This window comes from Cetorhinus maximus, chromosome 12 (genome assembly GCF_964194155.1).
Source record: "Cetorhinus maximus chromosome 12, sCetMax3.hap1.1, whole genome shotgun sequence".
In the NCBI taxonomy this organism is placed as follows: Eukaryota; Metazoa; Chordata; class Chondrichthyes; order Lamniformes; family Cetorhinidae; genus Cetorhinus; species Cetorhinus maximus.
The window spans coordinates 117,889,084-117,916,593 of record NC_135890.1 but is presented as its reverse complement, the minus strand read 5'-3'; the positions used below and the strand labels follow the sequence as shown (position 1 = coordinate 117,916,593).

Below are 27,510 nucleotides of genomic sequence, written 5' to 3'. Positions count from 1 at the left end.
AATGTTGGCATTTGTAAAACTATAACTAAAATTACCTATCATTCTTGCAAAGGCATGTTAGGTTAAAGGGACAGTTCTTACAATATGACACGAAAATATAATTGAACTTCTAGAGACCAATACAGTTCAAAACAATGAGCTTTATTGCAAATGCTGGTGAGCTCCCGCACTGGGGTACATTTACAAGAACAAAACCAGAAGCTAGATATTCCTTTAACAATATAAAAAAATGACACTTTTTCTCCAAAATTAGTGATCTAGAGAAGGAAATTGAATTCTCATTGCAGGTTTCAAATCACTTCATTAATACCATTAACAATGGTGAAAAGCAGGCTTTCTCCCATTCTCATTAAAAAGAGGATTTTCAGACCCTGTCTGGATGTTACGGCTTCAAGTATTCAAACTTCGTTCCATTGTGGCATTCTATGGGCAGGATTTTACAGCCCGGTTTCGGTGGGGACGGGGCCGTTATAAATGCCATTGACGACAGCGGGATTGTAAAAATGTTTTTCATTTCACTATTTAGTTTTCTGTTAGATCCTTTGCCAATCTGTCCCATCTCCAGTTTATTATCTGTTGCTATTTATTTCACCATTTTTTCTATTTAATTCACATGTTTTTTTGCTAGTTTTTATCCTCTTATTTTCCCTCCAGTGTTCACTTTCATTTTAAAAAAATGCCATTTATTCAATATATCCTATTATTTTCCCGCATTCTCCTATTTTCTCTATTCCTAACAACTTTCTTTTCTTTAGAGAGATACTAGGAAGAGGAATACTGCGGAACAGAGAGGAAGTCAACAATGAATGTGAAAGCATAAAAAGAGAATGAAAGTTGGAGAAAATATGAAAGAAAAAAAAAAGGAAAAGAAAACCACTAGGAAGGAAGTGGAACAGTTGGAATATAACAGAAGCTTACAGCACAGGAGGACCCATTTGGTCCTTTGAGTCTGTGTTGGCTTTTGGCTACAGCAATCCAAAAATTAATCTCTTCGCTACCTTTGTAGCTTCCTCCACTTCAAGTCTTTATCTACTTCTCATTTAGAAGATTCAGTAATCTTTGCCTCAACTACTTCTTTCAGCAAAGCATTATATGCTCCAACAATTCTCCCCAAAAATAAATTTCTCTAAACCTCTCTCCTGTGTTAGAGACAATTTTAAATTGGTGATATATTTCATTGATTCCCCAGGAGGGCAGGGTTAGAAAATTGAAAAACCCATGGCTTGCTTTGATAATTGGAACTTTAGTGTTCTCAGTTATACTTTTTTCCAGTACAACTGGGCCCGTCTGCTGTAGAAATGTACTTTTCATTTCTGTAACCATTGATCAGAGGCACCATAATGCCACTGTTATACAGGTGAGAGACTGGGAGCTGTGAAGGATAAAAGGGCCTCAGGTATTCATGCACACAAATTACTACAATATAGGTATAAAAAGTAATCAAAAATAGTAATGGAATATTTATTTTTATCTCAATGAGGCAAGAATACAAAGTGGAGGAAGTGAAGTTGTACAGAACTCTTGTCAGACCCCAAACCTCAAGAAAAAGCTTTGGAAAGGACACAGTTTGTAAGGGATACAGCTGAGACTCACAAAGAATAATACCAGGGTTTAAAGACAGGTTGCATAAACATGCCTCATACTTCATTGCGTTTGAGGGGCAAATCTAATCGAGATATTGAAAATAATGGATTTGATAGTTTCTCTACACATACCCTATTTCCTCTGGTGTGGGAATCCAGAACTAGGTGGCATAATTTTAAATTTAGAGAGACATCAATTAAATCAGGAAGAATGTTTTTAAAGGGTAATGATGTCTCAAACACTCTCTCCCTCAAAAGACTGGGAATGCTTTTCAATTGAAATTATTAAGGCCGAGTTTGATAGATTTTTGTTTAGCCAGGGTATCAAAGGATTTGGAATAAAGGCAGGTAATAGAAACAGGGTACAGATCAGGCATAATTTAATGGAATGTTGGGGGGAAAAAAATCAAGGGGTTGAACTGTCTGCTCCTTCTTCAAAATACATTAACCTGAAGCCAGAATAATAGCTCAATTAGCAACAAATTTTGGCATTGTGTAAAGGAGCATTTGAATACAATCCCTTTCACAATCATCATAAAAGTAACAAGGGCCAGGATTTTTGGCTCGGCGAGTGGGGGCGGGGCCTGCTCGCTGAGGTGTAAAATAGCAGGGGGTAACGTCGGGCGTGTGTCCCGGTGTCACTGCGCGTCATTTAGATTTTTGGTTTGGCAGGCACACAGCTGAGTTGGCTGCACACCCGCTGAACTGTCAAAGGCCTATTAGGGCCATTTAAAAACTAATTAAACCAATAAACTGAGCTGCCCGTCCAACCTTAAGGTTGGCGGGGGGGGCAGGCAAAGAGCCCAGGCAGCCTTCGCATTTTTCATGGAACCTCATCCACGGGCAGGATGAGGTTTCATGAAGTGTTTATAAATTGAATAAAATTTTTTATAAAAATTCATTGACATGTCCCAGCTCATGTGACATTGTCACATGAGGGGACATGTCTTAAAATGTTTTCTTTTCTCTATTTAGCTTTTGAAAACTTAAACTAATCTCCCGGAGGCACCTCTGTGCCTCAGGGAGATTTTTGTGCTCTTGAGCGCAGGCGCCGACTCAGGGAATAGCCCCTGAGCCCCTCAGGGAATAGCTCCCTAGCACAGGGAGTGCTCAGCACTTCCGGGCGCATGTCACGCTGGGCGGGCCTTAATTGGCCCCCACATGTAAAACGGTGGTGCCGATTGGGTTCGCACCGGCCCCCACACAACCCTCCTGACGGGGCAGGGGGGAGGGGGGAATTTCCTCCTAGGGGTTTAAAAAAGAGTCTATGGAATAGTAACATCACTCACGCTAAAACTAATTCAGATATGGGCAAAAAATTCAGAGCCAAATATTAGACCATTCCCCACAGTTCGATAGTGTTTCAGTGTGGGTAGACAAACCTTTCAGTTACCCAGAATCTTGACTTCAAGAATCAGAAATAAAAAAACACAGATGACATTTGTTGAGAGTCACACAGTTGCTGAAAAACATCCATTTCTAAGGTGACCATTAACACAGAAAACTATTTGTACCCGGCTTGCCCAAGTGAGCTCCTCCCTACCCTAATATCTTCCCTTTTGCTGTCATTTTCAAGTATTTTCTTCTGCCTGTAAAGTTCTCTTGTATCTCAGATACTGGAAATGTTCCTTTTCCAAAGTTGTACCATTATCTCTTATATCGGACACTAACAGACTTGATCAAAGTGGGTTCATTCTCTCTTGGCATTAACCGACTTTCCAAATCACACACAAACTGAAGCCCAGGAATTGCTCATTCGAAAAGGCTGGCTTTGTCTTCCACCATGGCAGCTACTGCTCTTTCCTCTCCCAACTTTGCCACAAATTTTCTCTCCTCATGAAGGCATTGATTCCTTGTTCCAAAGTCACTGGACATCCTCCAGTATCTCAGCCAAGTGCTCGTTCTTCCTGTATGAAGGTTGGCATACATGTCTGACCATCCAAGGCATCAGGGCTGAACCCAACCCACGCAAAACCCACACATAGGCACTTCCCACAGGGTGCCACTGAATACCACCAGCAGCAGGCTTTCTGACTAATTTTCCCACCAATGCAAACTGCTGCACTTCTACTGCCATCTTGGCTAAGATCAGCAACACAGCGCAGACTATGCAATGAACTCGAAGCCACAGCAGTCCTGGCCTTTACTGAGAGAATTAGGAGACCTAGATAGCTTGTTTGATTCAACAATAAAAAAATTACTATATACCTGAGTCAGCAAAACTATCTTTTAACAAATATAATATGCTGGAACTACTTTGAAGGTTCCACACTTCATCCTGCTTTCAATAATGACACACAAGACGGGAATTCGAACACTCTGCAGGTATTGTATGCGGATTTAATACAGTTGAATTTTCTTGCATCACCATATTTAATCAAATGTAAGGCTGCAGCTACCAACAGTTAACTTACATTGCTGGCTGAAAAAAAGATTGGCATGTTCAAATAATTAATTAAAAAGGTCGTGTGCATCTAAGGCATTTCTAAAAATAATATTCAGTACAATATAGTCATTTACACAGTTTTAGAATTTACAGAAGATAGAGAGAATTTGTATTGTTTTATTCCTTCCCCCCTTTGAGAGATTAAGTGCATTGACCAACAACTTTGACACACATGCACCATCAGTTTCAATTATAATTTATGTCCATCAATCTTGAGAAGACCAAATTATATTAACAATGCTATTCCTTAACACTGTGGCTTGAAGCAAGTTCCCGACAGGAACACGGATTGGGGAACAGGGCTCTAACACTGCAGTGATTCGCTCAGCTATGCTCGGTTCAAAAGTGGCTTCCTGCTGGGAGTGCAGCAAATGACCCTAAGGGCTTCCCCACAGGACAGGCAAGGTAAAAAAGGTTGAGGAGGGGAAAGTTACTTTAGTGATTACTAAATGTCCTCTATTGTCTGGTTATGTAGTTATATAGCAGAAGCCAGGGAATAAGTCACTAGTGATAAAAGCAAAAAACTGCGGATGCTGGAAATCCAAAACAAAAACAGAAACAGGAATACCTGGAAAAACTCAGCAGGTCTGGCAGCATCGGCGGAGGAGAGCACAGTTGACGTTTCGAATCCTCATGACCTTTCAACAGAACTAAGTAAAAATAGGAAAGGGGTGAAAAATAAGCTGGTTTTAGGAGGGGGGGTGGGGGGGGGGGGGGGTGTTGGCACAAGTAGCCAGTGATAGGTTTTTCCAGGTATTTCTGTTTCTGTTTTTGAATAAGTCACTAGTACCTCACAATTATGTTTGTGAATGGCGGGCGTGGGGGCAAAGGTTTATAAAGACAGAAAAACAAAGAATTGAGATGCATGGGGTTAAAAAAACCTTAATCCTGATATTCCACACAAAAATGTGATCAACCTGTTTCACAAAATAAAAATGTATTTAAGCAGAAGTTACCTGCATTGTTTATAAGAACACAATTACATTGAACAATGCTAGAATTATTAACCAAACTGGAACAAACGAAAGCAGCTTTGCAAACACAAACTCACACACTCTCACAAAACACATACTAACAACGAAACAGACATTCACGCACAAACACACACCTGCACATGTAAACACAAACACACATAGGGCTGGACTTTATGGGCGGAATTTTAGGGTCCTGCTGAAGTCAATGGGCTTTTGAATGGCTCGCTGCATTTTACAGCCCCGCTCCCGCTACCATCAGGCCGTAAAATCCTGCCCTATGTCTGCAAATCAGGCGGGCTGCCCCCACCTCCTCCAGTCCTCCCGCCCAACGACACAAACGTAAAATAGGCTGTGATGACGTTGGGTTGGAAATACAATGTCATCACGCCAGTCTCCCAAATTACAGAAGCCAAGTGGGTGTGGAAATCAGCAGCCCGCCCCACCATTACTAATTAACAAGCTATTGAGCTTGTTAACAACCCAATTGTCTGCAATATTTTGTGGCTTGCTGCACTTTTTGAGCATTGGGCGTGAAAAAGTTTGGGATTGTATTACGGCAGCTATAATGAGGTAGCACAAGGTTGGCAGAAAAGGCTCGTTACTGGGACCATGGCTGAATGCAGCAGCAGATTCTGCTGGGGATGGTGGCAGTGCCTGTATGTTTTTAAAAACACATTTTCTATCTTTTTCGAACCTTCAATAAAAAAGTAAAGATGATTCTGAGAGCAGGGGCTTTTAAACTTGTAGCTGCGACTGACTTACTGTTCGCAGCAGTGCCCCTTTGTCGCAAAACATCCCGGCCTACAGTCTCAATTGGGCACGGAGCCCCACTTTGCACCTCTAATTGGCCTCTTTCCCGCTGGATGGCCACTAATTGGCCATCCGACTCTTGATTGGATGAGCTGAGATCGCAGGGCAGGAGCGAGCGGAACCCTCAGTTTCCGTTCCGCCTCTCTGACCCCACCGAGAAGCATAAAATCCAGCCCATACATACACACATATTCACACTCGCACACACAAACACAAACATACACATGCAAACACACACTTGCACACATTAACACACACTTAGAAATACATTCAGTAGCATTCACGCACTGAGACATTACACTCAATTCACATACATTGACCATCAACTTCCGAAACACAAAGTAGTAAAGATAGTGCGTTTTAAAAGCAAGACAGTTGCTAGGCTGCAGTATGATTTAATCAACCATTTACATTTGCAGTGCCCCAGAAACCTGCAGCCTCTGTGAAGTATGCTTTCAAATCCATTCAACTTTGTTCTCTGTGCCTTTCTTTTTCACTGTGTGCTGAATGGGAAGCTGTTAAATCTCAAGTTCAAACTGGAAGGAGCTGACTTTCCATTGGTTTACGTCAGGGGCAAGCATGGTACGCTCTGTGAAGTTTACGTGACCTTTTGCATCAACTAGGATGACTGTGTTTGTCCTGACAATAAAATAAATCAAAGATTTCAATGAACTTAAAAAGAACTTTGAAGTTAAAAGAGAAAAACACAAAAAAAGGGAACAAAAGTCACTCAGAACAGCAACATAAAAAGGGATGAAGTTCCATCTAAAGATCACCAAAATACTGACTGCCTTTCTTACTACAACAGGTCCAAAAATGTATGAAGGGATGTAGATTAAACTAATAATATCAAGTGTTAACTCTTGGAGGACTATGAAGTATTTCAGTTAAAGAAATTAAACCACAACAACTTCCTGATTCACCAGAAATACTTGATGGTTTAAATAGTTTCCTCTTTACTTTTAGTTTGTTATTCATCTTTAACCAGCCACAGGATATTGGGGTTGTATATTTTATAGTACTGGAAGATTTTGGGAAATGTAATTCTGAAAGGTTTGGTTGTTGAGGTTGTTAATGTAGGGGTAATCCAACCCTCAAAAGGACCTTGATTTTCGTTCTTGAGGTGGGTAGCAGGAGTCAGAAAAATTGCCAGCTCTGCCCGCCTGCCTCGAGGACAATGTGCCCGCAAAGACGGAAGGAGTCGGGCCAGCTGAACCGGGAAAAAGTCTGGAAGCAGCCGCAGGTGCTGCCAGGTGGAGGGCAGGCTGTTCAAAAGGCCCACCTTGGTGCAGTGGGACTTCTTCCCAATTCAAATAAAAACATAAAGGCCCTCCAGCCCTCACACCCACTCGCCCTCTAAGCTTTTCTCATGCCCCATCCAGGCCACCTCATACCGCCACTCACCCATGGCCCCTCATGTTCCCTATGTCAAGCTCTGCACTTCTGCCCACCCCCATGGCCCCCTTGTGCTGCCCATGACAAGCTCTGCCCTACCACCCACCCTCTGTGGCCAGTCATGCTCCTGCCAAGCTATGGCACTTCCATGCACATTGACCCATGACCCAAGCCTATGTATATGCTTGGCTGAGAGCTCAGGCAACCATTAAGCTTGTTGAAACACCTGCGCCCCAGAGAAACTGCTGCTTAAATGACAGCTCAAGCTCTCTGATCTCTGCTGTCAATTTCACTGTTTATTTACGCAAGGTTAAGTGGTTTCAAGGGTTTGTGGTTTTTGTTATTGATATTTTAAAGGGTTTGGATAATTGACACTTTTATTGGCTTGCAGTGAAAAGACTTTTTTTTCAACAGTGGAAAGTTATGAATGAATTTCTTTATTTAAAGTTTTTTTTTACACATCCTACTGTCAATAAAGAGTTCATTGGTTCTATCCAGTGTATAGGGTGGATCAATGGGCATGGAAGTTCCATAGCTTGTCATGGCAGACATGAGGGGCCTTTGGGGTGGGTGGTAGGTCAGTGTTTGACATAGGGGGCACGAAGAGGACCTTTTGAACTTATATTTTAAAAGATCCCTCATGCAGTCTAGGGTTCACAACTCCTCTGAGGGGCCGTGAACCACGACTCTATAAAAACCTGGCCTGACTCCAGGAAAATTGTGGAGAAGTACGAGGTGCCTATCTCCACAATGCAGCAGGCCAGATTGGGATGCAGGCTTTTGACAGGAATCAGCCTGCACGCTTTAAAGGCATTCCCGAAAATCAGACAGCCTGGGAATAGGGTTGGGAATCCCGGAATCGGGACACATTGCCATTTCTAAAGGGCTCCCGAGTCATCCTGACTTGGTGAAAATCCAGGCCAAGTTGTCAAAAGATACACACAAAAAACACTTCAGTTTCACTTCCTGGCATGAATGATGGAAATATATGCTATGTCGTTTTGGAATGATGGATCTGTTTGTCTTTTGTTCTTTGGGGAAAAAAAACACTACATCTCTCCTGGAGGTGTTGAATCCTGACTCAGGAAAGCTCCATGGCCTTGGTTACTTGGGTGAGGTAGCAGAGGACAACCATCACTCAAGTGTGAGAATTAAGAGTAGTTGTGGCAGTTATGAACCATATAAGGTACCACAGCTAGGTTTCATCCAATGGTAAGATATGCACATTTCCAATAGGGATCAATGGATAGTGATCAAGAGTGGCTGATCTACCCTCCATATATTAGGTGGTGTTAAGGATAATTTTAGTACCCTTACCACTACTACTGCAGCTGAACCCAACACAGACTACAGTTAAAACCTAACTTATACATCGATATAACTGGATGAGCTCACTGAGGAGCGGAGAGGCAGACTGATTTTAAACATGATGTGATTGAAATTTTGATTGGGGGAGTCTTAAAAATGCTATATTTTCTAATCCAATTAACACCAAAGTGATAAAAGTCAGGGTTTTCTTGTAGGAGGCACCTTAACCACCCATTGCTAAGTCAGCCATAATGGTTTTGATCATTATGGGGGAGGGCAGTTTAACAATCAGGAAAATTGGAAGAACATGTTTCCTCAGGTCCTGCTGAAATTAATAGCAGGACCCGATTACCAATTTTGGAACCTATTTCCTGCCTCAGCCAGCCAGACTGAGGGGCTCAGCTCCCAGCTGAGCGTTCAGCCAGGCAACCAGCAGTGCGGATCCTGCTCGGCTGAACGCTCCAACCATTCAAACGAGGAGACAGCACCAAGTTTGTGCGCGTAAAATCTTAGGCACGCAACCTCATTAAAATATTGAAATGAGGGAGCCACACGCCCAACTGCTGACTGAGAGCAGGTTGGTTGTCTGCACCCCCCAACCCCCACCCTGTCTCAATTAAAATCCAAAGTGTGCACTTTGACACCGAATTGGGTTTGGAATTTTTTTTACACTTTAATTTCTCACCCAACCCAAACCCACCCATTCTGAGGGTTAAAATTACTCCTAATGTTGCTCTCTGTTACTTTGAGTTGCAGACATTACAAGAAAAACAAGGCAATATCTCAAATGGAAATTGCGATCTAGTAGTTAGGAGAATTGAGGGCACCAGCTAATTAAAGAATTCAAACTGCTGTTTCTTCTTTCAAGTCTTGATGCCTATTTAAGGGCCCCTCTGGTATGATATGAATGGTTAGTCCATTCGTACTTAGCTCTGATCAGTGAAATAGAACAATGCTGACTCCAACTCATGAGGAAGAACTCACCGGGTGCCATAAGAGGAAGTGCGGACAAACAATGATGATATCTCCTTCAGGATGGGTCGAATGAAATCCTGACCCTGCTCTTCTATATCAGTAGCTGGCATTTGGCTGATAATAAAATGACAAAAATCTACTGTCAAACAGTACAATGACCAATTATGCAGTCAAGCTATTTAGATTTTAATTTTCTGCCATAAACCAATGATGTTTTCTCTCCTTTAACTTTACCACAATTTGATGTGCAATATGACCCAATAACATTCACCTATAGACTTGGGCAAGAATTTTTGGTACATGAGTGGCACAGCACTGTACTAGAGAGCTCGAGTTTGAATTGCAACCTTGACTAACAGCCACCCAAAGGTGGTCATCAGATGGGATCTGTGGCATTGAAGTCAACACTGGAGAGCTTGGAGGTTATGACATAATAAAAGAGGGCAAACTTAAAAACGGCCAATTTAAAACATAATGTTATATATAGAATGTCAGATCAGTGGAGTTCACCCACAAACATTTAACAGACTTGTAAAGGTGTTGGTACTAAAACAAGTATTAAGCTCTTTATTTTAAATATATTGACAGCATGAAAACAGCTTCCACTGTGCACTTTTTATTTCGGAGATTGCCATATTATTGCATTTAATTCGTGACTTGGATACATACTGCAAGTCAGAAACAAATAGCACTGAAGTGTCAGCCTAGATTATAAATGCAAGTCCTGGAATGGGATTTATATGTACAACCTTGGAAATGGAGGTGAAGAGGTTTAGGGAAGGAGAGAGCAACATTACAAAGATCCAAAAGAAAAGCTCTCTTTTCAGAGTTCATAATACAATCAAAGCTGGGATTTAAAACAAGGCTTTTTACACCAGATACTCTACTGATCAATCTACTAAGTTGTTCACGGATCCAGTGACGTTTCAAAGTTGCTTTTTCTAATTTTCTCATTGTCTCTTTAGGGTATGCGCCAACTATAGTCTGGGAAAAATTGTCTGCGTCCAGATTTACCCCAATGTTACTCTGAACCAGGTCGCAGGAGTTGGACAAGTGCCATTTGATGATGGTTCAACTTGATTTACACTTAAGACAGCAGCTAAGATTGGGAACTCAGTACTTTGTCAGATCATGACTCCTTGCATTAGTGCTCTAACATCATGCATCAGTGCTAGGATGTAATTTCACACATGCCAATAACTCTCGGGTACGTCATCCAGATTATCACAGTTCCATAGGAAAGCCTTGTCCGTGATCATTAATCAACCATAGAGACCATCACAGCTGAATCTAATTCTGGTCACACCTCGTGTCCATGCGCATTTTTCAGACAGTGTCGATGAAAAATGATCAGATGAGGAAACGATGGCTGATGTTTTCCCCTATAGTCCATGGGAGCTAAGGTCAGCTTTGCTGCCTTAGCCAAGCTCAGCTAAACTGATGGTTGAACCAGGGTCTTCTACTCTATACAGCTTCGCAGTACTAATGGCAGTGCCGTATCGACCAAACCATTTGAGCAGCTCTGAGTTAACTTTTGATTTCTACATATTTAAAGCAGCTTTGGGACAAATATTGTAAATAGTACTTACACCTCCTCATTATTCAGCACGTTGATGAGTTCTTGCACCAAGTTCTCTTGAGAAAGTTCGTTACTTCGCTTAATTGTATCGGTGAAAAGTTTTTTTCCATGAACAAGTTTTTTCCATGGAGTATCAAGAAGACTGTTAGAAAGCCCATAAATGCCTAGGGATGTAAAAAAAAAATAACTGCAAGAAAGATCAATGAATCTAATTGAGTGCAGAAGTGTTGTTTGTCTCCAGAGTCCCATTGTTGGCTCAAATAAGATAACAAATTTCCAGTCTTTTCATGCGGGTCACTCTTTTGAAGGTGCTGGAACCACTTGTGAATGAGCTAGTGGCAGTGCCAATGACAACTATGACTCAAATGTGACTCAGAGTGGTGCAACTTCGCTTTTAAGCAAATACAGCTGCCTCAACACATAGAAGAATAAGTCACCGCTATGGCAAACTGAGCCAGCACTGGAGATCACTGAGGCTTGATTTTCAATTCAGGGTTGAGAACCTGACAACCGGATCATTTCCAGGTCCCAGTCCCGCGACATGTCTGCATCACTCACATGACACAATCTTTAAATGTGAATGCCCTAATTGGACTGGAGGTGAGCTTGATGCCCAATTAGTGGTGCCAAGCTTTGTGAGGAGGTGGAAGGTGCCTGTTGGAGCAGGAGCATCAAAGGAAGACAGCAGTCAAGACAAGGTCTGCTGTTGCCTGGCACAAGAGAGGAAGCAGACATTCGAAGCCTCAGCACTCAGAGAATTGGTGAAACACCCAGACAAATGGTACTGCACCTGATCTCACAGCAAAAACCCTGGAGACAAAATTTCTCTGGTTTCAGACAAAATCTTTGCAGTGCCTCACATTGAACCTGACAGCTGTGCAACTAACATACATCAGACTTTTCAGGTTTGGCGATTTCTGATTTGAAAATTATCTCCTGGCCCTCCCTGGCCTGTTAACAAGCTCCTCAAATGAGCTTAATGGACATTTCATTGGAGACAAGTGGGTTCCCCGTGCTGCCCTTGAAAACTGCGTTCTCGAGGTGTTGGGATCCAGTGACTCCCTCCAAGAATTCACCATTTGTCCTTAAGTTTAAAACTTCTCGGGCAACTGCAGACCTCTGGTACCTTGTCCAAATACCAATTTTTCAAGTTCATGTGTTGAACCTAGACTGCAAGTGCCAAGAGGCTATTGACCTTGAGGAACATAATAGATGAGTCCCTTTTTAATTCTCAAACATCCACATGAATGTACTTTCCAATGGGAAAGGATTAGGTAGTCCTTGAAAAGCTTTCAGGAGCAAGAACCCCGGTTGACGGTAATTTGCCTTCTCCGGTTCAAAGATGATGAGACAAATTGTAGTGATACTATCATTATTCCAGAGATATCAGCAAACACGGAAGGAGGCCTTATGACGTGGTGGCAATATCCGTGCCTCTGGGTCAGAAGCTCGAGGTTCAAGTCCCATGTCAGGGCTTGATGGCCATGGAAGATATGTTCATAACGTGGCCAAAAACAGGTCGATTATCAGCCTGTAAATCCTTCCAATACGCCTGATGTCAGGCGGTAAGAGCGGGGGAATTTCCTGGTCAGCCATGCTGCCGAAGGTAATGGCAAACCACTGCAGTACTTTGCCAAGCATAATCATGGACCAATCCAATGGAGGTCCATGGTCACCAATGCCCTCTTGGGGCATAGTAGCTGAATGAGGAGGATCAGCAAACTCAGCACAGACTATAGATCAGAATCAGGGACATTCCTGGAACATTTGTCTCAATATCACACTGTGCTGAACTGTTTATGAGGAATTACTTTTTGATCTAGCTCAAAATTACTCCAGAACAGGACTACAGTCCTGAATGGACCAGCAATAATTGGCAAACATCAGAAGGTGGCTTTCAGTTTCAACCTGTGAAAATGGCAAACATATCTGCCATTTTGATATCTTGTACTTCGAGCAAAGTGGTGTGGGTCAGAATGATTGCCACCTTCTATGTAATGCTAACATTTTATTTTGAACTATAATTGGACAAAGAATTCCAATCTTGTCTATCTACTTTTGTAAGGTTGGGTTGTTCAGATTCCAGAGAGGAAAAATGTAATTTCTACACGATTTACAAGAGCCATCCCTGCATTCTGTACTTCACTACTCCCACCTTTTAAGAAATTTAATTTTATTAATAAATTTAAAAACTCAAACCTGGCTCCAGTGTTTTGGGCTCCTGTCCACTTTTACTTCCATAGTAACACATTGTATCTCCTTTGGTGTTGCTGTAAGAAAAAATGATTAGTCTAAGAATTTCTTTTTTTTTGCACAGGGTTTATCATAACAGTACACATGGTGCAATTTAATACGCTGCGTCACCTCTTTGCATGCTTTGAATGGTAGCATGATTATTAGAGAACCTTGGAACAGTTGATGACATTGCTTTGATGATCATCATACACTTAATTAGACCAGTGTAGTGTTAGGTGGAACAGCACAATGGGTCACCCAGGCCCCTTCTTTTTACAGAGGATGTTCTTTAAGAGCACTCATATTCTTCTGAATGTAAATTGTATTTTTCCTCCAAGTTAATTTTCACTGTTAATTGTCTCCTCCAGAATGGTACAAGCTTTTTTTTCTCTTCAGGGGCTGATTAAGCATCCACTATGGGTCCTCAAAAGGGCCACATATAGCGGCGATACATTAAAAATCAATGAGTAATCAATCAATGTTGATGTTCACCAACTGACCAGGAACAAATTTTTACCATATGAAAGATGTGACTGGAGTTGGGAAACACACTTCAGAAACTTGCTTCATAGATCACTTAGTGCTGAAAGCTTGCAACTCTATTGTGGCAGTTAACATATAAAATTGTGTGACAACTGTTGACAAAGTAATTTACAACAGAAAAGAGAGACCAAGAAACATGATAACAAGAAGGGTTGTGAACAGAACATGCATACTTGGTGCAGGATTTTTAATATCCAGATGCTCCCACACCTTTACATGTACATCTCAAGCTGTGGGTTCAAACAGACCTAGGTATTGTGATGTAGGATTTATCGACCAATGGTTGTTAAAAATAGGCATTTCTAAACTGCCAGGCTCAAAAAGTATAAACAGGACAAATCAGCAAATTATAATGAAAGTGCAAATAGAATTTGATTTCTTGGGATTTGCAGCTACGTTTGCCATATGGGCTTTATGTATCCTGACCTCGGTCTAGGCTTTGATAATCCCTTGAATGATGGGGAATTATATCATTACAGATGCTGCCTCTGCTCAAAGTGGGCACATGGCAGGCGCAGGATAGACAACTGATTCCTAATCAGCATCGTCTTGCTTTCATTGAAATCATTTCTTCTCTTGCAAAATGTCTTTAATTGCCCAAAATACTGGATTTTCATTAAATTAATCTATTCAATTTTCTTCCAAACTGATTATAAAATTATACACGCACAAAGCCATTCAGCTCATTTTACCTGTGCTGGCTCTCTGAAAAAGTTATCCAATTAATCTCCGCTGCTACTTCCCTATAGTCCTGTAATTTATTAAATTTCAAGCATACACCCAATTTCTTTCTGAAAATGGCTACGGTAAAGTGTCCTAACACCAGCAAGCTTGGGATGAGGCTGTGCTGGATTTCGGATCTTGATGGATTTCAGATCAAGTGATTTGGACCGTGGGAAGTTCGGGCCAAGTCGGGGTGAGTGGGTCAACGATCGCTTGCAATGTGGCAATAAACTGGCGCGCAAGCAGCGAAGATGATAACTGGCCTGGAGTAACACCGCACCAAAGCAGCGTTTAGCCGAGTTGCCCAGCTAAGTTTTTTTTAAATTTTACTCAATTAAAATTGATGAATGACGCTTTCTAAAAATATCCAGTTTTGAGACAACTCCAGTTTTCGACAGCTGGATTTGAGCCACGGAACTGAATCTGCTTCGGTCATCTTTTCAAACAGTGCATTCCAGATCATAACAAATTGCTGCATTAAGTTTTTCCTCTGAGAAAATTCTATCACAAGATTTTGAAGTTATGTTTTATTTCTTTAGTCATTTCATATGTGTAACAATGCGATTCTAAAGGAACAGAAACCTAAGTTGGAATAAAAAGCATGGATAAAATACTCAAAAACACAGTTTGTATTGTATAACATCACAATCACAAAATCTGAAGGAGGCTTTGGGGGTATTATTTGACATACAATAGTTCTTTTTAAAAAGTTTGCTGAAAGCAAAGTGAATCTATGTGCTAAACAGCACATAGCTTCCAATAAAAGCTCCCAACTCAATGGCTCCCCTGTTAGTATAATGTCATTGGCTCAATGGTTCATAATCGTTAATTATAATGTATCTAAAATTCCAGATTGATGTTGCTGTCCTGCTGATCTGCTGTAAGCTGATCTGCTTCACTGCACTGCTAACCTATGACATCAGCAGTTAGACTGTGTGAGCAGCATAAACAGATCATTAATGCTGGTGATTCATACCTTAACTCAGGAGCCGCCATACAAACATGGTAGATATCCACCTCTGGGAAGGCATAAGGATTATTTCTTGGACGTTGAGACCAGCAACAGCTCGAATGGCTTCCTATGGAAGCACATACTGAACCTCCCGATGTTCACAAGGAAAACAGCATCCTCAAAGAACACCACCAGCTGACAGCTAATGAAGCACTCTCATTGACACATGACCTCAAAAAACCCCATGCACCCGCCTAAAAACCTCTAGTCCCCACTGGAACACACCCCACACCCTACAAACTGACGATGGCCCCACCTCTTGATGGTGCACCTCCTGATTGACTGCAAACATCACCAACCGCAAAGTGATTCTTTGGTAACTGACTGGACTAACCTTCCAAGGAAAATCTGGACGGCCCTCAAACACTTGAGAATGGACCACGGATGGTGTGGCCACTAGTTCTACAAGTGGAACATGAGGAAAAGCTCAAATTGTGACTGTGCCCATCCAAGTCAGACCATCGCCCATATATGAACTTCTGCCCTGAGAGATCCATTCCTGGTGGCATCACAGCCATTCACACTGCATCAACTAAAGCCATTTAATAGATTGTTAACCTTAACATCAAACTTTAACTGCTTACCCGGCCCCATGAATAAAAAACCTGACATTGGCAGTATAGTGGGGAGGCGATGGCGTAGAGGTATTGTTGCTGGAGTAGCAATCCAGAGACCTAGGGTAATGCTCTGGGGAGTCGGGTTTGAATCCTGCCACGATGGTGGAATTTGAATTCAACAAAAATCTGGAATTAAAAGTCGAATGGTGACCATGTCGACATTGTTGATTGTTGTAAAAAGCCATCTGGTTCACTAATGTCCTTTCGGGAAGGAAATCTGTTGTCCTTACTTGCTCTGGCCCACAGCAATGTGGTTGACTCTTAAAATGCCCTTTGAACTAGGGATGGGTAACAAATGCTGGCCTGGCCAGAGAGGCCTCCATCCCATGAACGAATTTTTAAAAATTCACAAACTAGTCTACATTTGGAAACTTGAAGTCTTAGGTGAGGTGGAAGAGGTTGTTTCCTCTACTTCTCCTATTTGAGCAGGTTATAGTGGCACCTGACTGTTTCTCAACTGGCACTCAAACTCCTCAAGGCAGTTTTACTAACTGACTTAAATGGAAAGCAAAACGTGGGTGGGGTGTAAAATGGGCAGCTGATCCGATCCTGTTAAAATTGCCCCAAGATATGGTAAGTAGCCCCAGGGTTCTATGCTTTGATCTCAGGGAGCTGGTGCTGAGCAGAGCAAATATGTTTTCTCAAAGTAGGAGGAGCAAGATAGCATAGAAAAGTAGAATATTTTTAAAGAAGTACCTTTTGATTTTATTTGGGCACTTTCAAAAGCCCACCATGTAAATGCAGAGAGCTCAACTTTCATGCAATTATCTTTTGTTTCTAGCATTAACTGTCAAACCAGCAAAAATAATACACTTCTTAAAATAAGCTTTTCTTTCCATTACTACTCAAGTAACTACAATGAATGGTAAAGTGTTGTGAGTCACAGCAAGGACATACAAAAAGTGCTATAGCAGTAATAATTAGAATTCATATTCAGATTTGTCCTTTAGAGTCTGGCTGGATTATGACAGGAAAGTTGAACTGAACTAGCAGAAGAAATATAAAGTCAAATATATGAGCCTTTAGGACTGTCTTAAAAAAAATGAGGAGCTTCACATGGTAGCAGTTTTAATGGTGCTTGTGGTCATTTTATCTCCTACTTGTTACGTTTTTACTTTAGTTTCTCTCCTTCTCTAAAGTTGTCCCTTCCCCCCCCAACCCCCCCACCCCATTCTTGGAGACCAATTATTCAGTCAGCTTTTAAGAAGGTTTGTGAGGATATCCTTGGTGATTATTCTTCCTTGTGCTGCCCACATTGCATCTTACGTTTTATTTCTTGCTCAAACATGTCTGCTGACAGGTAAATCAAGGAAGTGGCTTCAAGAGTCCATCATTTGCCTCCCAAGAAGTGAAAGGATAGTTAACAATATTTTGCTTGAATTACCATATATAATTACAAACACAAATAGACATTCCTTGGTAACCACTTAATTGAAACTTAATTGTGAAAGTCAGGTATTGAATTTTTTCATGGTTTTGAATCGAAACGCAGGGAATTACAAGTCTAGCATGGTAATGTTTCAGTTGACATTGTAACAGTATAACAGTGCTTAGTTTATACTCTTGCAAAAGTGTAAGCTGCTTTGTATGGCTCACTGAGTACTCTGCGCTCCTAAAATTCTGGCCTATTGTGCATCTCTGATTTTACTTGTTCCACCGTTGGTGCCTTCAGTTCCATAGGCCCTTAGCTCTGGAATTCCCTTCCCAAAACTCTCCATCTCTCTCCTCCCTTAAGATGCTCCTTAAAACCTACCTCATTGACTCAGACGTTCACAGCACAGAAGGAGGCCACTTAGCCCATCATGTCTGCACCAGTCAACAAAGATCTGATTACATTAATCACATTTTCCAGCGCTTGGTCCATAGCCCTGGAGGCTATGGCAACACAAGTTAATATCTAAATATTTCTTAAATGTTACAAGAGTTTCTGACTCAACCACCCTTTCAGGCAGTCCATTCCAGACACCCACCGCCCTCTGGGTGAAACGATTTCTCCTCAAATCCCCTCTTAGCCTTCTACCTCTTACCTTAAATCTATGCTCCCTGCTATTGATCCCTCTACTAATGGAAAAAGTGCCTTCCTATCCACCTTATCTATGCCCCTCATAATCTTAGACACCTCTGTCAGGTCCCCTTTCAACCTTCGCTGCCCCAAGGAAAACAACCCCAGCCTATCCAATCTTTCCTCATACCTCAGACCCTTCAACCCAGGCAGCATCCTAGTAAATCTCCTCTGCACCCTCTCCAGTGCAATCACATCCTTCCTATAATGTGATCAGAACTGCACGCAATACTCCAGTTGTAGCCTGACCAGCGTTTTATACAGTTCCAGCATGACCTCCCTGCTCTTGTATTCTATGCCTCAGCTAATAAAGGCAATTATTCCATATGCCTTCTTAACCGCCTTATCTACCTGCCCTGCTACCTTCAGGGATCTGTGGATATGCACACCAAGGTCCCTCTGATCTTCAGTACTTTCCAGGGTCCTACCTTTCATAGTGTAATCCCTTGTCTTGTTAGCCCTCCCCAAGGCCAACATTTTTCCAGGTTGAATTCCATTTGCAACTGCTCTGCCCACTTGACCAGTCAATTGATATCCTCCTGCAGTTTATGGCTAACCTCCTCACTATTTACCACCCTACCAATTTTCGTGTCATCCGCTAACTCCTTGATCATACCCCCTACATTTAAGTCCAAATCATTTATGTACACCACAAACAACAAGGGCCCCAGCACCAAGCCCTGCGGAACTCCACTGGAAACAGACTTCCACCCACAGAAACATCCCTCCACCATCACCCTCAGCTTCCTGCCCCTTAGCCAATTTTGGATCCAACTTGCCACTTTGCCTTGGATCCCATAGGCTCTTAATTTCTTGACCAGTCTGCCATGAGGAACCTTATCAAAAGCCTTGCTAAAGTCCACGTAGACCACATCAAATGCATCACCCTCATCAACACTCCTGGTTACCTTCTCAAAAAATTCGATCAAATTTGTCAAACATGACCTTCCCTCAACAAATCTATGCTGTCTCTGATTAATCCATGTCTCTCCAAGTGCAGATATATTCAGTCCCTCAGAATTCTTTCTAGTAACTTCCCACCACCGAGGTTAGACTGACTGGCCTGTAATTTCCTGGTCTATCCCTTCCTCCCTTTTTTAATAATGGGACAACGTTAGCAGTCCTCCAGACCTCTGGCACCTCACCTGTGGCCAGAGAGGATTTGAAAATTACTTCCAGGGCCCCTGATATCTCTTCCCTTGCCTCCCTCAACAATCTGGGATACATCTCATCTGAGCCTGTGGATTTATTCACTTTTAAGGCCGCTAAACCCGCTAGTACCTCTCCTCTCTCTATGTTAATTTCCTCTAATATTTCACAGTCCTCCACCCTGATGTCTATACCTACGTCAGCCTTTTCAACTGTGAAGCCCGAAGCAAAGTATCCATTGAAGACTGTATCCACGTCTTCTGGATCCACACACAAATTACCTCTATGGTCCCTAATTGGCCCTACACTTTCCCTCTATGACCTAGCTTTTGGTTACTGTACCTCTTTATGTGACTTGGTGACAAATTTTGTTGGATAACATTCCTATGAAAAGCCTTGGGTCATTTCATTATGATAAAGGTGCTTATATAATTGAAAGTTGTTGTAGAAACAGTTTAACTATTGTAATGATTTGGGCCTGGCATTACAATGCGTGCCTGTTTCTGTCAAGACATGTACAGGTGTGAACTGCAGAGCCAGGGAAAATTTAAAAAAACAAATTTCTTTCTAAAAAGATATGTGCTTGATTCTCTGTAATGATAAAGGGCAGCATGTTTAGTTCTGGCATGTTGGAGAAACTTCACTAACAAGAGTCCAGGGAGCCTTTTGATGCAAATAGTTTCTTGGATGATCAACTTTCCTGTCAGTTCTCTTTGAACTGAACTCCAAGTTACAGAAGAACAACCGTCCTAACTCATGTAGTTGGCAGTCAGTACCAGGAGGTCCCAACCCTAAATTTACTTCAGCTGCTTGGATACAACCTGTTAAGTGGAAGTTATTTGTTGGATAAAAATCAATGCTGGCCTCAGCTGAATTAGGCCTTTGTTTTTCTGTGCAGGAACCTCCCTCTCTGATCAGCATTCAAGTTTATGCTATCTTTCCTTGCAGTACTGTCTCTGTCGAAAAATCACTTGAGGTATGGGTGGGGGGAGTGGGGCAGCTGGAGGGCTTGAAGCTGTTCCTAAATAAAGAAGAAAAGTCCATAACAGCCACTTAAGTGCATTCAAAGATACAATTATGTCATCCCAAAATTTAAACATAAATATATGAGCCCTTAGGACTTATACTTTCCAAAGAATTTGAGAGTTCGACGTGGTAGCAGTTTTAATGCTTGTGGTGATTTTATCTCCTCCTATTTAATATGTTTTGACTTTAGTTTCTCTGCTTCTCTAAAGTCATCCACTCCCATCTATTCTTGGAGATCATTTATTCAGTCAGCTTTTAAGAAGGTCTGTGAGGATATCCTTGGTGATTATTCTTGCTTGTACTGCCCAGCCTTTGCTCAGTGCTTCATCTCACAGCTCACTTGACATTGCAGATCTGATGGTGTGGAAAACGTAAGCAAAAATAAACAAACGCGTTTCTCCTTCCACAGCACTACCTGGAAAATTCTAGCAACTTATACAATTCACAAGCTGAATGCTGGAATTTTGAAAAATCCTAGGGATCAGGGAGCAGAGTGAAGGCTTAACACATGCATTTCTCCACCTGATGAATTCCCTCTCTCAGAGAACGAGGGGAGGGGAGGGGAGGGGAAAGAGATAGGGGAATAAAGGGATAAGTCAACTTGGGACATCCTTGCATTTCCTTTTGGTTTAATGTCCCAGTGTTTTTTATAGTAGAAAATAACTGTTTCGGTAGAAATTTATTTGACACTTGTTAAGATGTCAATTTCATCATGGTGTAGACTCTCAAGCAGAGACAGCCATTGGGCCAAACCTCTAGTAACAGCAAATGCAGGAAATGCTCTGTGTCTTTCCAGAGAGGGTCCACTGAGAATCCACAACTTCAAACTGGCCAAGAACCACTCTGGTAAAAGCAAAATACTGCGGATGCTGGAAATCTGAAACAAAAACAAGGATAGCTGGAAAAACACAGCAGGTCTGACAGCATCTGTGGAGAGGAACGCAGTTAATGTTTCGAGTCTGTATGACTCTTCGTCAGAACTAAGGTAAAATAGAAATGAGATGAAATATAAGCTGGTTGAGGGGGGTGGGACAGGTAGAGCTGGATAGAGGGCCAGTGATAGGTGGAGGCAAAGAAGAGATTGCCAAAGATGTCATAGACAAAAGGACAAAGGGGTGTGGACGGTGGTGATATTAGCTATGGAATGTGCTAATGGTGACATTAAGGGTAGAAAGCAGGACGAGCAAGTGACAGATAGCCCTAGTGGGGGTGGGGTAGGGGGGAAGGGATCAAAATAGGCTAAAAGGTGGAGATAAAACAATGAATGGAAATACATTTAAAAATAATAGAAATAGGTGGGAAAAGAAAAATATATATAATTTAAAAAAACCACTGTGGAAATGCTGGAAAAACACACCAATGGTTAGGAAAATCTGCATTACAAACCCTATAATTAATGGCACCAGGGCTGTCTGGCAGGGAGAGAATGACACTACTTGACGGCTTCCATAGCAGCGATAAAATTGTTTAGAAAAAAAAAAGCATCAATTTTAAAGAAAATTCTTTTAATACAGTCATTTTCTTGCATTAGAAGGGGAAGCACTTTTGAAGCACTCCTAGACTTTCCTTTTAATATAATTAAGCTTTAAAATAGATGTTGAGTCTATTGATATTTATGGTGTAAAAGGCTGCCAGTCTGGGCCATTTCCACTAAACATGAAATCAGAACTAAATTTACCTCCTCAGCTAGAATTGAAAACTCATTCTTAATTGCCATCATTTTCACAAGACTGCCCTAAGGGGAAGGGTGTGGTGGTGAGTAAGATAGTATTCTCTTTGTATTCTTGTGGAAAAACATAATTACACTGGGCTCTTAATTGGAGCACTATTCAACCAAATTTTGACATAGTGGTGCTATTTCTATTTTTAACTGAAATAAAGTAACTTCAGAGAAAATTCAAGTAGTTTCCTTGTTTTGGCAGCTGTCACCAGCCATCCCCAGGGGTGAGATGCATTGGTTGAGGTTTCATATTGTACATATATGCACATTGGATAATGGAGCAGTAACTGCTTATTTCAAATGAAACTTAAACTATTGGGTTTCTCAGTTTTAATAATATACAATGGTGAAAATGAATGCACACAATGCATCTTTGACAGCACCTTCTAAACCCGTGACCTCTGTCACCTAGAAGGACAAGGGCAGCAGATACATGGGAACACTGCCACCTGCAAGCCCCCCTCCAAGTCACACACTATCCTGACTTATTGTTGTTCCTTCACTGTCGCTGGATCAAAATCCTGGAACTCCCTTCCTAACAGCACTGTGGGGGGTTCCTACACCATGTGGATTGCAGCAGTTCAAGGAGGTAGCTCACCACCACCATGGGCAATAAGTGCTGGCCTAGTTAGCGATGCCCACATTCCTGAATAAATCTTTAAAATACGTAATAGCTGCTTTGAAATTCCAGAAAGTTGAAGGTAGGAAAGAAAGATCCAAGGAAAATTACTGGAGCAAGCTCCCCACTGCACTTACAAAAGTGGAAAGCATCTTATAAGCATTCAGAAAATTAGTTAAAGATTCGACATGTATACATCTTTTTCTTTACACATTCTTTCTAATAACGGTTACTCTGTTCTGCAGCATTGAGGATTTTGCATTCTGATCAAATTCATCATTCCTCAAGTCAAATACAGTTCTTTGTTACTTCATCAGAAACTGTACCTAAACTTTTTAATAATAGATGCACACCCTTGTCGGTTTTCTTTAGAATTGCACTCCAAAGTTTCAAAAGCTTTTCTAGCAAATAAGGTAACTGGAAATAAGTTTAAGGCTTTTAACATGTTCTAAGGACATCGTTAATTACAAGAATACTTTCTTGGATGTCAATTCCTGCCTTGCATCATAACAGAATGTAAGAAAAAGGATGGAGAAATAGAGTCATTGTGATGACAATATTGCTCACATGCAATGTCCTGAGCTCAATCAGGCCATTGGGAGAGTGGGGTGGGGGAGGGGTAGGGAATGGGGAATGGGACCAAACATGAGGTATGTGGGCAACAAAAAGAAAAACACATATACAAAAGTTTGGAATGCCACTGGTGTTTTGGGAAATAACCAAATGACCGAATAACACAGCAGAAGCCGAGCAGGAGGCTGTCATTTTGCCCACTCAGCTGGAGAATAAAGCACAGTAGACAGGAACAAAAGAGGGGCAGGAAGTTTCAAATAAAAGGAACCCAAAATAAGTCAGCTCATTCTGCTCATCGCTGGAATCAGTGCAGCTTTTTGAGCTGTTAACACACATTGCTTTCTTCGTTAGCCTTTCCTTGTGTACATGGTTCAACACTCCAGTGAATAAGAAGTCTACTGATCATCTTTGTTAGTAACGGTCGAGGCAGCAAGAATTATAATTCAATGGCAAGTTAAACCCTGAAACATTTCAATCAAAACAATTCAAGCAAAATTTGAAAAAATATTCAAAAGCTCAGCAGGAATTGGACTGTTTGTGCAGAAGCATCCTCTTGGCAGACTAAACCCATCATTCAACAAACAGTGTAATCCTCTATTGACCTCTATTTCAGGTTTGATGTTAAGAAGAGTAGCAAGACCGTGTCTGTAGATTTCAGACCCTGTTTTTGGATAGCAACAGGTTTCGGAATTGTCACAGTCTAGGTGAACATTAATAATATACAGCGTATGCTGTTACTCGTGTTTATGCAGTCAACTTTCTGTCCGGGGTTTTTTGAGAGAAACTTGTAACTGTCGGTGTCAAATTTTGCTAATTGGGTTTTTTTTTCAAATGACATAGGAACGTAACATAACCTGAGCTGGGCAAAGGGTGAAGTGTAGCACATTTCATGTGCACCCAGCAACCTCTGGTAAACCTGGCCAGTTTTATGGCTTCAGTTGATGTGCTGGATGAGCCCTGGGAGCATACAAACTAGGGATGAACACTGTGCATTGCTGGAGATATTAAAGGGATGCAGCAGCATAAATTGCTCATGTAATTTACTTGGCTACCGTCAGAGACAATAATCAAATTGTCAACATCCCTGATGTGCAGCCCCAAATAATTCCAAAAGAAGCTCCTGCCCAGAAGCAGAGTGTGTCTTTTCATCTTTCCTGCACCGGTTACGTAGGATATAAATCCTCCTGCCTGCTTCAGGCAGGGCTTTCCTGCCCCCATCCATTCAGACTTTGGAAATGCTCATCATGTGCAAATAAATGCAAAAACTTGGCAATGCGATCTTGCTCCTATTTCCTATTCCTAATGCCTCAGGAACTGGAGCACAGAGACCATTAGAAGAATAAACATCCTCCTCGGAATGTGTAATCAAGAAAATGCTTTACCAGAAAATCAATCGAATTTGGTCTGAAGGTCACACGAAGAATTCAGTACCTTGATTGACTGGTATTGCAGAACTAATGGCATTTTTTTGCTGAACATGTGATGTGCATGATGTATGCCTGCCTGATATCAGGCCAAAGCTTGTGACAAAAAAATCTATGTTGATGTATGGATCATGTTGCAGTGTCCCAGTACTGGTTTTTGAACAGTAACTTGTGTTTATACATCACCTTTAATGAAGTCTGCAAGTTCACAGATGCTACAAATATATATGTGGGTAAAGGCACTTAGATTAGAAAAATGGATAACAGGCAAATGTGATGAGGGTAAAAGCAAAATACTGCAGATGCTGAAAACCTGAAACAAAACCAGAAAATGCTGGAAAAAAACCTCGAGGTCGTCTAACAGCAACTGTGGCGAGAAAAACAGAGTTAACGTTTTAAGTCTGAAAATGACTCATCTTCAGAGCCTGGTGATGAGGGCCTTGTCTGGCTTTTAATATTAAGAAATAGTAGTTTTGTGCACATGGGTAGTTCTGCAGACACTTCTTAGGTGGAACACATTCTGTTTATTTACAAGGTACTCAGCAGCTATACATGTGTGCTTCTACACAGCAAACTATCTACATACTTCTGCTGCTCACTTGCAGGCTACTGATTTCCAACTAACTACTAACTAACTAGAGTTAACCTGCACTACTCCACTGTTGGTTATGCAAGATCATGTGATCTTCCTTTATAAGCATCCTTCTTAAAGGTGCACTACATATTAGATAAAACCACAGTTATCACATCCCTCCCCCTTTACTTGGAAACATATTTTTATGTTTACAATTACAATCTTTTCAAAACAGCAAATTATTTACACTGGTAAGTAATTTACAAATTCAGTCTTTCTGGGGGTTTTCTTTGGTGTGTAGAACATCTCAGCTGTACAAATTCAGATGCTTTGTTAGGAACCCCATTTTCTGGAGTTGTCTGAACATCAGGTTCTTCGGTGGGTACCTGCAAATCTGTTTCCTCAACTCTTGTAGGTACAACAGGCACTTCAGACATATCTGTACGAGGTTGAGTTCTCTCAACAGGAAACATTGACTCGGTCGTGAACACTGGTGGAATCACTTCTTGATGATTTGTCTCTCTCTTCCTCAAATGATCCACATGTCTCCGTATGATTTGGCCTTCCACCTTCACGTGGTAAGATAGAGGTCCAGTCACTGTACCTTTTTCACATGGTAACCACTTTGGTCCTTCTCCAAAGTTCTTCACATATACCGTCTCTCCCGCAGTAATCTTCCTCTCACGATTATGCCAGTAGTGTCCAGTTTTCTGACTTCCCTGAGTCCTTTCCACCTTCCCCCCTAAGTTCGGCATTATTCAGCTCAATCTAATCATGAGACAGCATTTCATTATTAATTCCGCAGGTATGACACCTGTTGTCATTATAGGACTACCTATAATGAAAAAGCGTTCTACCTTGGTTGCTAGGGAATCTCCAGCTAACCGTTTCACGCCTGACTTAAACGTTTGAACTGCAGTTTCAGCCAATCCGTTTGAAGGGTGGTACGCCGAAGTTTTCAAGAGTGATACCGTTGAGGCTGATAAAGTGTTGAAACTCTGCATTCATAAATGCTGTGCCGATATCAGATACGACCGCTTCTGGTGGTCCATTAATGGCAAAACTTTGATGTAGCTTCTCAATTGTAGCAGAAGATGTTGGTGACTTCACCTCATTTTGAGTGAGCATTTACAAATGAGTAAAAACATTGTTCCCATGAAAGATTCCACATACTCAATGTGTAATCGTACCCAGGCCTTGCTGGCCACTCCCAAGGGCGTAATGGAGCTGTTGTAGGTAACGTTTGCTATTGCTGACGCTGCTCACAATTCTTCGCTAAGCTCTCTTTTTCTCCATCCATTCCAGGCCACCATAGATAGATGCGTGCTATGGTCTTCATTTGGGAAATTCCTGGATGTGCAGTATGTAGTTCAATTAACAATGGCTTTCTTCCTTTGGAGAAAATATCACTTGCTCTCCCACAATAAGATACCATCCTGGCTGGTTATTTCATGTCTTCTGTTAAAGTACAGTTTCATTTAGTTAGATACAGTTTCTTGTGACCAACCATGAAGCACTTGTTCTCGTACTAGAGACAGGACTGGGTCCCGACTTGTGCAGTCTCTGATCTGCCCAGCACATACCGGTGATGAATCTAAGAAATTTAACAATAACACATTTTCTTGTAAAGGCAAATGACTAAGTGCATCGGCATTTGCAATTTGATTTCCAGGCTTATGCACAAAAGTATACTTGTATGCTGCCAGTAAAAGGGCCCGATTTGTGTTTCTGTGTCTTCTTTAGATGGACCTTCTTCTTTTTAACACTGACTTTAATCTCGGCCTTCTTTTCGGCGTCCATATTGGCCAGACTAATCTTAGATACAAGTTCGACTTCAGTGAACTCAATGGTTGCGTCTCCCAGAATTTCATCATCTGTCTGCTTCTTAGAAAATTCTGCAACGTTTGCCTCAAAAACCACTTTGACTTCATGCAGCTGATTCTTCAACTCTTCCATCTCTTTTCTCTATTTGTTTGCAGTCTCCTGGAAAATTGAGCATTGTTGTATCTTCTCTGAATAAACTGAAGGATGAGTTGGCAGAGAAGTGCTGAATTCTTTCGTACTTTTCCAGTGGTACAAACTTAGACCTGAGGGAATCTTGTATTGTGTGAAGGTCTTTCAGCAGGTTTTCTTTTTCCTTTCGGAGTTTGCTCACCTCGTGTC

At 41.5% G+C, this 27,510-nt stretch overlaps 1 protein-coding gene across 4 annotated transcripts in view; it reads right to left on the bottom strand.

Moving 5' to 3' along the window:
• Positions 1-120: 120 nt before the first annotated feature.
• Positions 121-27,510, bottom strand: part of tango2 (transport and golgi organization 2 homolog (Drosophila)) — a 197,121-nt gene continuing 169,731 nt past the window's right edge. For all 4 annotated transcript variants that reach the window (XM_078554499.1, XM_078554502.1, XM_078554500.1 and 1 more), the window contains 4 exons: positions 13,270-13,340; positions 11,081-11,234; positions 9,501-9,605; positions 121-6,452 (listed from right to left, as the gene is read on the bottom strand). In XM_078554499.1, the coding sequence (XP_078410625.1) occupies positions 6,332-6,452; positions 9,501-9,605; positions 11,081-11,234; positions 13,270-13,340 (451 nt within the window). In that variant the 3' untranslated portion in view covers positions 121-6,331. The remainder of the gene's footprint in view (positions 6,453-9,500; positions 9,606-11,080; positions 11,235-13,269; positions 13,341-27,510) is intronic.